The following is a 14,881-nucleotide window of genomic DNA, read 5'->3' as shown; positions in this document are numbered from 1 at the left end:
TCAACAATATTCTCTTCTTTGTTTCTAGCTTGAGTTAGAGAGGAAGAGGCCGGGTTGCAAATTTGTGGTGGTCGATAGTGATGGTTTCATTTTTGCATCTGATTGCCTGATAGGAAAAGAGTTTTCCCTTGAGGGGCAAGTCATCCTTCTCTGAGGGGAAACTATTATCTATTTTTGAGACATTTGTGGTCCCAACTCAAAGAATCAATCTAATATTTGCATATCATTGGACTAAAGTAATTCTGCTATGTATGCTAGGAAGATTTTTTTATTTTATTTTTACTTTTTATTTTTATACTTGTTGTGCTATGTTAAGTGTCGAGAGTCTTATATCAATATGAATGTGATAATTAAGATTGGAAATGTGCTCTGTGAGCGTCATACTTGTCAAACATTTGAGAAAATGCTATTTTTATTGTGCATTTCTCATAACAGGTTATAAGATTGGACTTGGAAAACCAAAGTGAAATTTATGTTTGGTCATAACTTGTGTGAAAATAAGATTATTGTATATGCTGCAGTATAAAATACCAGACTATGTTTCACTTCATGGTGCGTACTATTCACATACCAACCTCGGGAATAGGGTGAGGGTAAGGTATTGATTTTGCTCTGGAAATTGGTTTTAGATAAGAAAAAGAAAGTCATTCCATCTATTGCAATAGGTGAGATGATTCAGACTGAAAAACAAAAACTGAAGGTAGGTTGAAGTTGCTTAGTAGATTGAATACAAAAGATATGTCAATTTTTCTAGTGTTTAGCTCTCTGTGTTTCTCTCCTCATTATTTTTTTCCCGATGGGGACTTGTGCTATTTTCGTTGCCTGATCATCCTTGAATTAATATTTCTTGCTTATAAAAAAGTTTAGGTTGTGTTCGCCTCATTGTCCTCATAAAATTGTCCCAGGTTGAGGTGTGGAGGAGTTGGTGATGAGTGGCCGTAGTGTTGATGGAAGGGGCTTTCTCAGTTGAGTCAGTCAAGTACAGTAAAAGTCCTATATCAAAAGTTACTAGAGAGAACTCAGCTGGATGATGCTTTGTTTAGTGGCCACAGATTAGAGGCGGGGAAGGTGTATAACATTCAGAAATTCATCCAAATATTCCTGCCAACAAGAATTGCTTCTCCTATTGCAATCAACTAGGTTGCAGTCGTTTCAGCAGGTATACTGCTTATAATTGGTTAACTGATCCAATTTCATTTGTCTATATTGTTTTTTTAATTTTCACAATCATATGCCCCTATGATTGTACAGCCATGATATGCATTTGAGTTTTAAAATAACATCTCTTTCAATCAGCTATCAAAGTGTCATTTGTTTATCTAATAAAAGGTTGTTAAAGCTAGTCATGGTCATTAATAAACTATAGTTTAAAAGGTTTTGGTCTCTGTTCAATTTCTTTTGGTAAATCTAATCAAATTCCCATTGTTTAAAGATATTCAATTTCATTAACAAACTGCTGTACATGTACCATATAAGTTTACATTACATCGTTCTAGAATAGTAATGATTGTTTATTGATACTAAAAAATTAATATTAAATAAAAGAATGATAATAATAACATCTGTTAAGAGCGATACAAAAACTGTCCATCCCTGCATGATGATTATCCGGCCAGTTTATTTCAAACTGAATGCTTATTTTTCTTCATCTTCAGATAGCTGAATATGGGTTTCTCTGGAACAGGAATACACTTGACTAGCCAACCAATTGGCCAAGAGATGACTGCAATCCCAATGCAAACACCCCATTGTCCCCAATTCAACCTCTCTGTATCTGCAAATTTCTTGAGAACCTCCACCATCACAACCTGAAGAACAATTGTCACCACGATGATCCCCATAAACAACTTGTTGGTGTGTATTCCCTTGAAGACATTCTTCTTCTCTAGCTTTCTTGCATTGAACTCATTAAAGATCTGGCAAAGCACAAAAGTGTTGAAGATCAATGTGTCCTTTACCTTATCACCGACACCGAAGATTGCTTTGCCCCTGAATTGTAAGATCAAGAGAACAGTTATCTGGTACAGTGCTTGAGGCAAGAGGTTCCCCCACATGATGTTTGTGATGAGAGGCGCTGTCCTGCCCACTGGTGGCTTTTCCATAAGTTCTCTTGTCGGTTTTTCTGTGGCTAGAGCAAGAGCTCCAAGTGTGTCCATGATCAAGTTTACCCACAATAATTGAACTGCTGTTAAAGGGACCTGACCTGCTGAAACTGCTGCTACGAAGTTGATCACAAGAGCTGCAACATTGACGGTGAGCTGGAATTGGATGAACTTCTGGATATTATTGTACACACATCTTCCCCACATCAAAACTGTAGCAACTGAAGCAAAGTTATCATCTATGATCACAATATCTGAGCTTTCTTTGGCAACTTCTGTTCCTTGAATCCCCATGGAAAGTCCTATATCAGCTTCTTTCAGTGCTGGTGCATCATTGGTGCCATCACCGGTAACTGCAACAACATGACCTTTCTGCTTCAAGCATTGCACCTTTAGAAGCTTATCAAAAGGAGAAGACCTGGCCATCACACAAATTTTTTCAACTTTCTCCAATCTCTCTTCTGGCGTGTAGTTGCGGAATTCCACACCTTCAATCACTGCTCCTCCGAACATGTCCTGACTAGCCCCGAGTATTCCACATTCAGTAGCTATGGCTTTTGCCGTGAAAACATTGTCGCCAGTAATCATTTTGACATTCACCCCTGCATATTGACATTCTTCAACTGCTTTCTTCACACCTGGACGGCATGGATCCTTAAGACCCACAAGTCCCAATAGGGTTAATCCATCTTCCTTTAACACAAATTTCTGGTCTGCATTTAGTCGCTCTTCTGCTGGAACTTGTTTCTGTGCAAACGCTATGCATCTGAGGCTGCTAGCTGCCATACCTTGAATAATATGCTCAAACTTCCTTTTTTCATTCACATACATATCCTTAACAAGTCCAGAAGCATTGTAGTAACTTGTGCAGATTGCTAGTATCATCTCTGCTGCTCCTTTCCAGTGTACATGCCTGGAGTTATCTGCCTTTCTCTTCACCAGAACTCCACTCTGTTTCTTCTTCGAATTAAAGGCTTCGACGTGGAGAATGCTACAAGTCTTCACCACTTTCTCCATATCCATCATTGACCCATGTACCGCCCATGAAAGAATGGCCTTTTCCGTTGGACTGCCAGAGATCTCAACTTCGGAATCCAAGCTAGGCCTGTACACACTACCAGTTGTATTGAGAGTAACCCCTTCTTGGATCAAGTCGAGAACATAAGGAGAAATAGATGAATAAGCTTCTTCTTCCACAGATTCTTTCGCCAACCAAAACTTAGTCACCTTCATCTGGTTCATGGTCAGAGTACCTGTTTTGTCTGTACAAATTGTTGTAGCAGATCCCATGGTCTCACAAGCAGAGAGCTTCCGCACCATTGCGTTATTGACCATCATTCTCTTCATGGAATAAGCAAGAGTGAGAGTCACAGCTAATGGTAGACCTTCTGGAATTGCCACCACAACAATTGTAACGGCAGCTGCTACAATCCCAATGACGGCATTTATTATGTCATCAGATTTTGTCTTGCTGCCATTGTACTCTTTGTTTCCATTCTCATCCTCTGTATTCCCTGTGAAGTATCGGACCAACATGACTACAAGAACAAAGAAAGCAACTGCCAAACCAACTTTACCTATGGACGAAGTTAGCTTGTCTAAACGTGCTTGCAAAGGTGTCTTTTCATTGTTGTCTTGGCTGATTTGGCTCATCATTTCACCCCAGTTCGTGTTCATCCCTACTGATATGACAAGCATCCAGCCATAACCATCAGCAATTTTAGTCCCAGAGAACAAGAAAGGATTCTCAGTGACACTTATCTCAACATGGTCGCTCTGTAAGCATTGCAGCTTATGGAACTTGACAACACTTGGTATTTATTTGATGTGTAAATGCAATACAAGTAAATGAAGTGTGGCCGGAGTCTAAAATACATATGTATAAGCTTTGAATTAATTTTACAGATAAGCTTATGCACTATTTGAATTCAAATAATATTGCAGTTGAGGGTTTGATAAAGCAGTTGAGAAAAATGACAGTTTCTTTATGGATGGAACTGTCATGTGAAGCTTCTATATTAATGTCAGACTAGTCCCTTCTGAAACACGAGTTTTTTCTCAAAATTAGTCCCATTACTAAGAGAATATCAAGGTGGATTCAGGAGAAGGCTGTCATGGACAATGCAAGTGCATCGAGTAAGTTTTCTGGGTTCATGTTCTTATGTTTAGTTTTCTGCAGAAATCAGTTTCCATTTTGGAGGATTAGATCTGTCTCAAAGGGATCCACTAAGGATTTTCTTCCTCACTCGGATCCATCTCAAGGGGATATTACCTCTCTAAGATCTGTCTAGAGGAGATTTCACTTCACTTGAATCTTCCTCAAGGAGATTTCTTCTTACTTGGATTTAACTCAAAGAGATTTCCAAACACTGCTGGAATAGAATTCAGTTTTTGAATATACATGATTTGATCTAGTATAGGTTCTAAATTATGTGTTTGTGATTACTTAAGCATATTGTTTCTTACAATTGGTATCAGAGCTTCCATACATAGATCAATTACATGTAGAATGAATTAACTGCATTAAGTTATGAATTCTGGGAATTTTAATTACTTTAATCCGCATCAAGTAATTCATAAAATATTTTACTTGTAGATTCTTGATCATAACATACTGATTCAGTAATATACATTAACTTTATGAATTTTCATTTGTTCTTATGCTTTAATTTGACAAAATATCCATATGTGGTTCACATTCAAGTTCATATCAGATTCATATTATAGGCATATGCATATATATTCATTCATCTGTTATTGCGATTATGTGATGATTGGTGTGTGAATATGCTGATATGATAACTGATGTGAAAATAAATGCATCAAGTGCTGCCAAAGTGGCCTAAGAATGTCTTAAATGGAATTATTTACATCATTATGTTAATCTTTAAAAACATATGTGCTGTCAAAGTGGCTTTATGTCAAAAGAGAAAAACGATGTCAATGTTCTATTGCTAAAGTTGCAGGTTTTGAAACTTAAAATTAATTTGCACTGGTTTCCAAAGAAACACAGTTGCAGACATTTGGTTTTGAATCTGATATATATATATATATCTTGAGTAAATGAACATTCATATATCAACAAAGATTAGTACACCACAAAGGTTGTCAAAGTCTTGAAATTGATAAAGTTTCATATTGCTGCATATATATACTACATTATTTGGGACATACAGTTTATTCTGGTATTGAGTTACACTAGATTAATCTGTTTGATCATTTCACATGCAGCTATGCACTTTCCTATGAGCATCAATCAGATTGAGCTTCTGAATGGCTCAAACTTTAAGAAATGGAAAGGGGACATAGAACTGAATCTGGGGATATTGGATTATGACCATGTGTTGAAAGAAGATCCTCCAGCAACATTAACTGAAAGTTCTAGCAGAGATGCAAGGGACAAATATGAGAAATGGTACAAGCATAACAAGATGGCATTGATCATGATCAAGAAAAGCATGCGTGAGAATGTGAAGGGCAGTATACCTGATTCAGAATTGGCCAAGGAGTTCTTCAATTCCATTGCAGAAAAGTTTAAAATTTCTGATAAGGCTGAAGTGCAGAATTTGGTGAGGTCTCTTGCAAGGATGAAATACAATGGCAAGACTAGTGTGAGAGAGTACATAATGAGAGGTTCTGATATTGCTGCAAGGCTGAGAGCACTAAATATGGCAATAGATGATTCATTCCTGGTGTACATGATTCTGGACTCACTCCCAAATGAATATTCTCAACTCAAGACATTGTACAAGACTCAGAAAGAAAAATGGAGCATCAATGAATTGATTTCACTGTGTGTGGAAGTTGAAGATGAAATGCAGAAGCAAGAAGGACAAGAGGTGGCTGTGAATCTGATGTCCAAAATCAAGTACAAGAAGAAATTTGGCAACAGCAAGAACTTTAAACCTGGAACCACTGTAAGCACCTCTAAATCCATTATGAAATCTGATCATGATAAAATGAAAAACAAACCTGCAGGTGGCATTAAGTGTTTCTTTTGCAAGAAACTTGGTCACTTTAAGAAAGATTGTGAAGGTTTCAAAGCTTGGCTGAAAAAGAAAGGTAGTTTTCTTTCAAAATCTGTTTTCAATTTTGAGTCAAATGCTTTTGTAAATGACAACTCTTGGTGGTTTGACACTGGTTCCCCTATTCATATTGTCAATTCATTACAGGGATTGTCAGAGATTTCAATCCCAAGAAAGAATGAGACAAGGGTGTGTACTGGAAGTGGCCAAAGAGTGGCTGTGAAGGCTGTAGGGATTGTCAAACTCAAGTTTAGGAATAATTATGTATTAGTATTGAACAATGTGTACTATATTCCAAGTATTAGTAGGAACTTAATTTCTGGTTCTCAATTTGTAGCAAACAATGTTTTCAGCTTTTCAAGTAATAATAAAGTTATGAATTTCTATCATGGTTCAAATTTTTTTGGAGATGCTATTTTGGTAAATGGTTATTGGTGTGCAAATTGTGAAAATATTGTAGCTGAAACTGATGACAGCAAGAAAATTTTTCTTTTAAGCAAATCAGGTTCAAAGAGAAAATTTTGTGATGCATCATCTTTCCTGTGGCCTAAAAGATTAGGTCATATCTCAAAACAAAGATTGCAAGAACTTGTGAAACAAGGTATTTTACCTGCCTTGGACTTTACAGATTTTGAAACTTGTGTAGATTGCTTGAAAGGCAAGATGACAAATGCTAGGAACACAGGTTCAAAGAGAAGTGAACAAATGCTTGATTTAATTCACACAGATATTTGTGGTCCTTTTCCAGTTAGTACAATCTGTGGGAATTGTTATTTCATCACTTTCATTGATGATTTTTCAAGATTTTGTTACATTTACTTAATTTCAGAAAAGTCACAAGCTTTGGAATTTTTCAAAATCTATAAGGCTGAGGTTGAAAAACAAACTGGAAAATTGATTAAGTATATCAGATCAGATAGGGGAGGTGAATACTTTGGCAGGTATACAGAACAAGGACAACACAAGGGTCCTTTCGCATTGTATTTGCAAGAATGTGGGATAGTGGCTCAATACACTACTCCTTATAACCCACAGCAGAACGGAGTATCAGAAAGGAGGAATAGAACCTTGATTAGCACGGTGAGAAGCATGATTGTAAGGTCTGCACTGCCAAAATTTCTGTGGGGAGAAGCTTTGAAAACAGCAAATTATATTTGCAATAGAACTCCAAGCAAAGCTGTGATGAAAACTCCTTTTGAATTGTGGTGTGGTTACAAGCCTAGTTTAAATCATTTTCATGTGTGGGGCTGTAATGCAGAAGTGAGAGTTCATAATGTGGCAGATGGCAAGCTTGATTCTCAATCAGTAAGTGGTTATTTTATTGGCTACTGTGAAAAATCAAAAGGTTTCAAATTCTATTGCCCAAACAGAAGCACAAGGATTGTGGAGTCGCATAGAGCCACATTCTATGATGAAATGTTTGACAACAATGCAAGAAAAGATGCAGAAAAGGAAATGGTGGCAATACAAAATAGCAACAAAGCTTTTGAAGAATGGTTTGTGTACCAGGATTGCAGTGCCTCAACAATCCCAGACCAGAACTGCAATAACAATTTAGTTTCAGAAAATGAAGTATTTTTGAATCCTGTTCCAGAAAATGAAGAGGATGACATTGCAGCACATCAAGTTGAAAATGTAGTGCAAAATGGTACTGGAAATGATAATGCAGTAGCAGCTGTTCAAAATGGACAAAGTATGAATAATGATGTGCAAGTACAGCAAGTTGATCAACAAGATGAGACAAATGCAGCACCAAATGTAGAAGTGTCTCAACCTGTAGCCTTGAGAAAATCTACAAGAACCAGAAAATGTGCCATATCAGATGATTACAAGCTATACCTGACTATTGAAGAATCTAATCTAGGAGATGAAGATGATCCCATATCAGTTGCAGAAGCTATGCAATCTGTAAATAGTGCAAAATGGAGGTTAGCAATGGAGGATGAGCTTCATAGCATGGCACAAAATGGTGTGTGGACTTTAGTTGATAAACCATGCAATGCTAAGCCTATAGGATGTAAATGGGTGTTTAAGACCAAAAAGGATGCAGATGGCAAAGTAGAAAGGTATAAAGCCAGGTTAGTGGCTAAGGGCTATAATCAAAAGGAAGGAATTGATTATAATGAGACTTTCTCTCCAGTCTCAACCAAAGATGCATTCAGAGTTGTCATGGCCCTAGTAGCACATTTTGACCTTGAGTTGCACCAGATGGATGTCAAGACTGCATTTTTGAATGGAGATTTGCATGAGGAAATTTATATGTTGCAGCCAGAGGGTTTTGCAGAAGATGAAAGCAAGGTTTGCAAGCTCAAGAAATCAATATATGGTCTTAAGCAAGCTTCCAGGCAATGGTACCTCAAGTTTGATAAGGTAATCACTCAATTTGGATTTTTGGAAAATAAATTAGATGAGTGTATTTATCTTAAGACCAGTGGGAGCAATTTTATTTTGCTCATTTTGTATGTTGATGACACTTTACTTGCAAGCAGTAATATTTGCTTGTTGAAAGAAACAAAGGCTTTTCTATTAAGTCAGTTTGACATGAAGGACATGGGGGAGGCACATTATGTGCTAGGCATAGAGATAAGCAGAAACAGAAAGCAATATGCTTTGGGTTTATCACAGAAAAATTATGTGGACAAGATATTGCAGAGATTTGGCATGCAGGGTTGTAAGTCAGGTGATGCACCAATATCTAAGGGAGATAGGCTGCACAAGGGTCAGTGTCCTAAGAATGTGTTGGAAGCAGAAAGCATGAAAAATGTGCCTTATGCAAGATTGGTGGGGAGCTTGATGTATGCTCAAATCTGTACAAGGCCTGATATATCATTTGCAGTAAATATGCTTTCAAGGTTTCAATCAAATGCAGGCCATGAACATTGGATAGCAGGAAAGAAGGTGTTGAGGTACCTGAAGAAGACTAAGGATCACATGTTGGTTTACAGAAAAATTGATGAGCAAGAACTTGAGGTGGAGGCCTACACAGATGCATCCTACAAATCAGACATGGATGACTTGAAATCAACATCTGGATACATATTTCTTCTAGCAGGTGGAGCCATTTCATGGAAAACTGCAAAGCAGACCTTGACAGCAACGTCAACTTTTCAAGCTGAATATATTGCCATTTATGAAGCAACAGGACATGCATTATGGTTGAGAAATTTTATTTCTCATTTGAAGCTAATAAGCTCTGTAGAAAGGCCTATGGTGATTTACTGTGATAATGCATCAGCAGTGTTCTTTTCAAAGAACAACAAGAGGTCTTCAGGTTCAAGGAACATTGATGTCAAGTACTTTGCAGTGAGAGAAAGTGTTAGGGATGAAGAGATCGAGGTTGTAAAGATTGGAACTAAAGATCAGTTAGCAGATCCATTGACAAAAGCTTTACGAGTAGCTGATTTTGTCAAGCATGCTACACATATGGGAATTAAAGACATCATCTAGAGTTGAATTACATGTCAGAATCATCACCAGTTAGTATGTACTATGGCTTTATTATTGTTTAGTTGTGATATGATCGATAATGTGCAATTATATTATTAAGTTTTATCCTATTAAGCATCTGCTAAAATCAAGAAGTACATGTACATATTGCAATTCATATGATGGCAATACATATATGCAGATTGTGGTAAAAGTTTCAGAATGAGATATAATTTGCTTTGTTTCTATTAATTTAGAAATTTTGGTAGGACTTCAAGTATACTTGTGATTAAATGCATTTATAGCACAAGTATGCTAGTACTGCTGCGAATAAAATTCATGTGATTATAGTCTGTTACAAGGTGATTTTGGAATACTGGTGTCTATCCTCATTCACCAAAATGTTCTTAGGTTCCTTGAAGCAGGCATATAATTGACAGGATTATTAATCAATTGAATTTGAATGACTTAAGTAGATTTTAGACTCACAGTGCGCATTTCAGTAGGTCATTCTCATATATTTGTGTTGTAATATATCTATTCAGGTAGTGTCAAGTTCAGTGGGAGATTGTAAGCATTGCAGCTTATGGAACTTGACAACACTTGGTATTTATATGATGTGTAAATGCAATACAAGTAAATGAAGTGTGGCCGGAGTCTAAAATACATATGTATAAGCTTTGAATTAATTTTACAGATAAGCTTATGCACTATTTGAATTCAAATAATATTGCAGTTGAGGGTTTGATAAAGCAGTTGAGAAAAATGACAGTTTCTTTATGGATGAAACTGTCATGTGAAGCTTCTATATTAATGTCAGACTAGTCCCTTCTGAAACACGAGTTTTTTCTCAAAATTAGTCCCATTACTAAGAGAATATCAAGGTGGATTCAGGAGAAGGCTGTCATGGACAATGCAAGTGCATCGAGTAAGTTTTCTGAGTTCATGTTCTTATGTTTAGTTTTCTGCAGAAATCAGTTTCCATTTTGGAGGATTAGATCTGTCTCAAAGGGATCCACTAAGGATTTTCTTCCTCACTCGGATCCATCTCAAGGGGATATTACCTCTCTAAGATCTGTCTAGAGGAGATTTCACTTCACTTGAATCTTCCTCAAGGAGATTTCTTCTTACTTGGATTTAACTCAAAGAGATTTCCAAACACTGCTGGAATAGAATTCAGTTTTTGAATATACATGATTTGATCTAGTATAGGTTCTAAATTATGTGTTTGTGATTGCTTAAGCATATTGTTTCTTACACGCTCTCCCCGGTCATGCTTGATTCATCTACTGATAAAGAATGGCCATCTAGAAGCAATTCATCTGCTGGTACTTGATCTCCAATCTTCAAGCAGATGACTTCACCAACCACAATTTCAAATATTGAAATCTGTTGGCGCCTTCCATTTCTCACGGCCTCAATTTGGAGATTGCTACTGTAGTTACTAATGGCTGAAACAGAAATGACCAGAATGACCGCAAGACCAATGCTTCCACCATCAATCCAACCTTCTTTTAATCCATGCTCTTTGATACCGAAACCAAGAGAGAGTGCAGCACAGCCTAAAAGAATGAGAATTGTGATGTCTTTGAAGGCTTCCCACACAAAATGAAGGAATCCTTGCGTTGGCGGTTTCTTGTATGTGTTGGAACCAAATTCTTGATGTCTGCGCGCAGTGTCTTCAGTATCATCACCATTGATTCCATGCTCTGCATCAATTTTGAGAGCTGATGCTACTTCTTCAACCCCTCCAAGCTCCAAGAGCTCTTTGAGATTTTTCTCCTTCACAAGCTCAGTGAGGCTTTTTGGGTCTGCTTTGAATCCATTAATGGCTGGGATCAAGGCTGGCTCGACTCTAACAATGGAGTAAGAGAGTGTGCGAGATATGAATGTGGAGTTGGTATGTTTGGGAAGTGTAGAAGGTCGTAAAGAGAGGAAGGCTCTAGAGCAATAGATGGTAATGAAAGCAGAATGCCATTTTCTTTTGCTCATGCCGAGACTACTTCTCGGAAAATCAAGAATCAACCCAATATTGCTTCCCACATTTTCATGCAGGGCACTGAAGGTTGACCTACTCATGCTCTATAACTGCAAGGTGTATTACAGAAACTATTTGGATCAAATCGATTGCCAGCAAAGAACTATTGACAAGTCGAAGATGGGTTTCGTAACAATTGAGTTGAGAATGGTCAAGTGTGCAAAAGTTATGTACTTCGAGTATTGGAAGAATGCAATAAAATCGCAAAGCTAATGTTTGTACATCACCTTGCATGCTAAAGCTCTACTTATTGTAAATTTTATGTTTAATTACTTGGAATGAAAGCTTCTCTGCGCGTTTGCAGCTTTTCCCGGAAAGCTAGCTAGGTAAGAAAGAAGATAGAGCTTGGAAGACAAGTAATCACAAATCAATTGCCAATTGTGTCTTCTGACAGTAGGTCGATTGCCAAAACATGATCGAAGCAATGGATGAAACCGCGTTCGCCGGTTATTAAATAACGACAAAGAAAGAATGTGCGTTAAATCTATTGAGCCAGGTTTGTGTTTCATATGTTAATCTGTTTGAGTGATCGACTTCAGAAGATTGCTACGAATTTTTTTTTTTGAAGGTAAAAGATACTGAGCTTTATTAAATTAAGTAGGAGGGAGAAGCTCCTTTTGTACAAGGTCTGTGATGCAATCAGGCCCCTGATTCACCCAGTTGTTACATTGTTGAGATTCAAAGGCTAAATTAGCTAACCTATGTGCAACCTTATTGCATGTTCTGGGAGCAAAACACACCTTGACTTGTGACATACGTCTTAAGGTGTTCTGGATGTCTTCAACTAAAATTCCATGTTCAGAAAGGATAGCAGCTGATCCATTGATGTCATGTACAGCTCTTTGGCAATCTGTCTCAACGAGGACTGAGTGAGTACGCTGCTGTTGCACAAATGCCAGTCCGGTTTGAATAGCAAGAAGCTCTACCTGCAACGCCGAACTAGCATACTGAATAGCAGATTGAAGAGCAGCAACTACAACTCCATTGGAGTTTCTAAGAACCCCCCCCCCCCCCCCCCCCCCCCAATTCCACCTCGTGTTAATTGAGAGATGAAGGCTCCATCGACGTTGAGTTTGAGGTCGTGCCCAGAAGCAGGCCTCCATACCTGGGTACTTCGGTGGCTAGGTGTAGTTTCAGTGCTGGTTGCCCTCTGAAACTCTTCCAACCATGTCATAGTACTGAAGAAAATGTCAGCTGCTGTACGTGTTGTGCCCTCCCACAACATGGTATTTTGATTTGTCCAAAGGCCCCAGATGAGCATCATTAGCTTCTCAAAGACCTCGGCTTTGAGTCTCACAGCTTGGCTCAACATCCATTCCTTGAAAGGAATTTGAGGAAGGAGAGAATGTTTAAGGTAAAAAGGAGCTTGGGACAACAAAGTATAGGTTGTGGGACACTTACAGAAGGTATGATATGTGTCTTCAATCTGGTGATCACATAGAGGGCAGTTGAGTAATCCATCATAACCCTTTGTAGTGAGTCTTTCTCTTGTAGGCAGCAGGTTGCAGCAGGCCCTCCAAACACAAATTTTAACTTTTCCAGGTACCTGAGCTCTCCAAAGTTTTCTCCACAGTTCCTTAAAAGGATCACCGGTGGAAGTCGATGCAAGAGCATTGCCAAGAACATGTTCCCTAGCAATCCAATACGCACTCTTTACCGTGAACCAACCACGCTTATCCAAATGCCAATATTGCTTGTCAGGAGTGCCATGTCGACCTAGAGGAATGCTGAGGATTTTAGTGGCAACAATAGGGTGAAAAGTAGCATGAATAATATCTGGAATCCACTGTCTTGTCTGGAAATCAATCAAGTCTGCCACATACTCAACAGGAGAGTCAGATGGTTTCTGGATGAGGGATTGTGGGCAGTTTGGAACCCACTGATCATGCCATATTCGAATATTTACCCCATCTCCCACTCTCCATCGAATACCAGCCTTCAATACTGGTCGTCCAGCAAGAATACTTTTCCAAGAGAAGGAGGGTGCATCTCCGAGATCTGCTTGCCAAAACTCACAATTTGGAAAGTACTTTGCTTTGTATAATCGAGCTATAAGTGATGAAGGATTTGTAACAAGTCTCGACCCCTGTTTAGCTAACATAGCAAGATTATAAGCATAAATATTTTTAAAACCCATACCTCCTTCATGCTTGGTAAGACAGAGCCTCTCCCAACTTCTCCAATGGATTTTATTTTTGTCATTTGTGTCACCCCAAAAGAAAGAAGCACAAAGCTTGTGTATATCATCACAGAGAGTCTTTGGTAATAGGTAACAATTCATAGCATAAAGTGGCACGGTTTGAGCCACTGCTTTTATCAAAATCTCCTTGCCAGCATAGCTTAGAATTTTTGCCTTCCAATTTTCAAGCTTCTTGGATAATTTTTCCTTGATGTAGTGAAAAATCTGAGTCTTTGACCTACCAACTCGTAATGGAAGGCCCAAGTATCGATCATGCTCCTTCTCACATTTGACTTCTAACAAGGCAGCAAACATTTCCTGAGTTTCAGCAGGGACATTGCGGCTAAAGACCACACTACTTTTTTGAAAGTTAACTTTCTGTCCAGAAGCTCTTTCATAGGTGTTCAAAATATTTCTATAAATGAGACACTCCTCTACAGTAGCTGCACCAAATAAGATGCTATCATCAGCAAAAAATAGGTGGTGAAGTATTGGAGCCTGAGGACACATCTTCAGACCCTGAATTGCTCCAGACTCAACCGCTTGTGAAATCAAAGCAGATAAACCTTCTGCACATAAAATGAAGAGATATGGCGAAAGAGGATCGCTCTGTCGGATGCCCCGAGTTGGGAAAATTGTGTCAGAGGGTTCACCCTGAATGAGCAAAGCATAACTAACTGAAGTGACACAGCTCATCACCATATTTACCCATTTGGAAGAAAAACCAAGCTTTACTAACATGGCTGAAAGAAACGGCCATTCCAATCTGTCATAAGCCTTGCTTATATCTAACTTGAGAGAGAAGAAACCTTCCTCCTGCAACTTGAGTTTATGCATGAAGTGGGCTGCTTTAGTAGCCACCAGAGTATTATCTGAAATCAATTTGCCAGGTACATAGGCACTTTGAAGAGGAGAGATGATTTCAGGGAGCCACTTTTTCAAACGATTGGCAATGACCTTGGAACTGATTCTGTAGATCACATTACACAAGGCAATAGGGCTAAAATGTGAGGCAATAGTAGGAGATTTTACCTTTGGAATTAGGCATATGTGAGTGAAGTTGGAATCCCTCCAAATATCTCCATGCTCCAAGAAGTTTTGAATAGCAACA

The 14,881-nt window shown here is 38.3% G+C and overlaps 2 protein-coding genes across 2 annotated transcripts; both read right to left on the bottom strand.

The window, feature by feature from the left end:
- Positions 1–1,592: 1,592 nt before the first annotated feature.
- On the bottom strand, positions 1,593–3,800 carry LOC133713166 (putative calcium-transporting ATPase 13, plasma membrane-type). Its single transcript, XM_062139283.1, has one exon. It carries the CDS (start codon positions 3,798–3,800, stop codon positions 1,623–1,625), a length of 2,178 nt encoding a protein of 725 aa, XP_061995267.1. The 3' UTR covers positions 1,593–1,622.
- A 7,007-nt stretch (positions 3,801–10,807) lies between these two features.
- Positions 10,808–11,632, bottom strand: LOC133711902 (putative calcium-transporting ATPase 13, plasma membrane-type). Its single transcript, XM_062137978.1, has one exon. It carries the CDS (start codon positions 11,630–11,632, stop codon positions 10,808–10,810), a length of 825 nt encoding a protein of 274 aa, XP_061993962.1.
- Positions 11,633–14,881: the final 3,249 nt, after the last annotated feature.

This window comes from Rosa rugosa, chromosome 5 (genome assembly GCF_958449725.1).
Source record: "Rosa rugosa chromosome 5, drRosRugo1.1, whole genome shotgun sequence".
Lineage (NCBI taxonomy): Eukaryota > Viridiplantae > Streptophyta > Magnoliopsida > Rosales > Rosaceae > Rosa > Rosa rugosa.
This window is presented reverse-complemented; position numbering and strand designations above follow the sequence as displayed.

Bases quoted from the DNA above. Each gene is read 5' to 3' on its own strand.
- LOC133713166 (XM_062139283.1), bottom strand. From the start codon at position 3,800: ATGCTTGTCATATCAGTAGGGATGAACACGAACTGGGGTGAAATGATG.
- LOC133711902 (XM_062137978.1), bottom strand. From the start codon at position 11,632: ATGAGTAGGTCAACCTTCAGTGCCCTGCATGAAAATGTGGGAAGCAAT.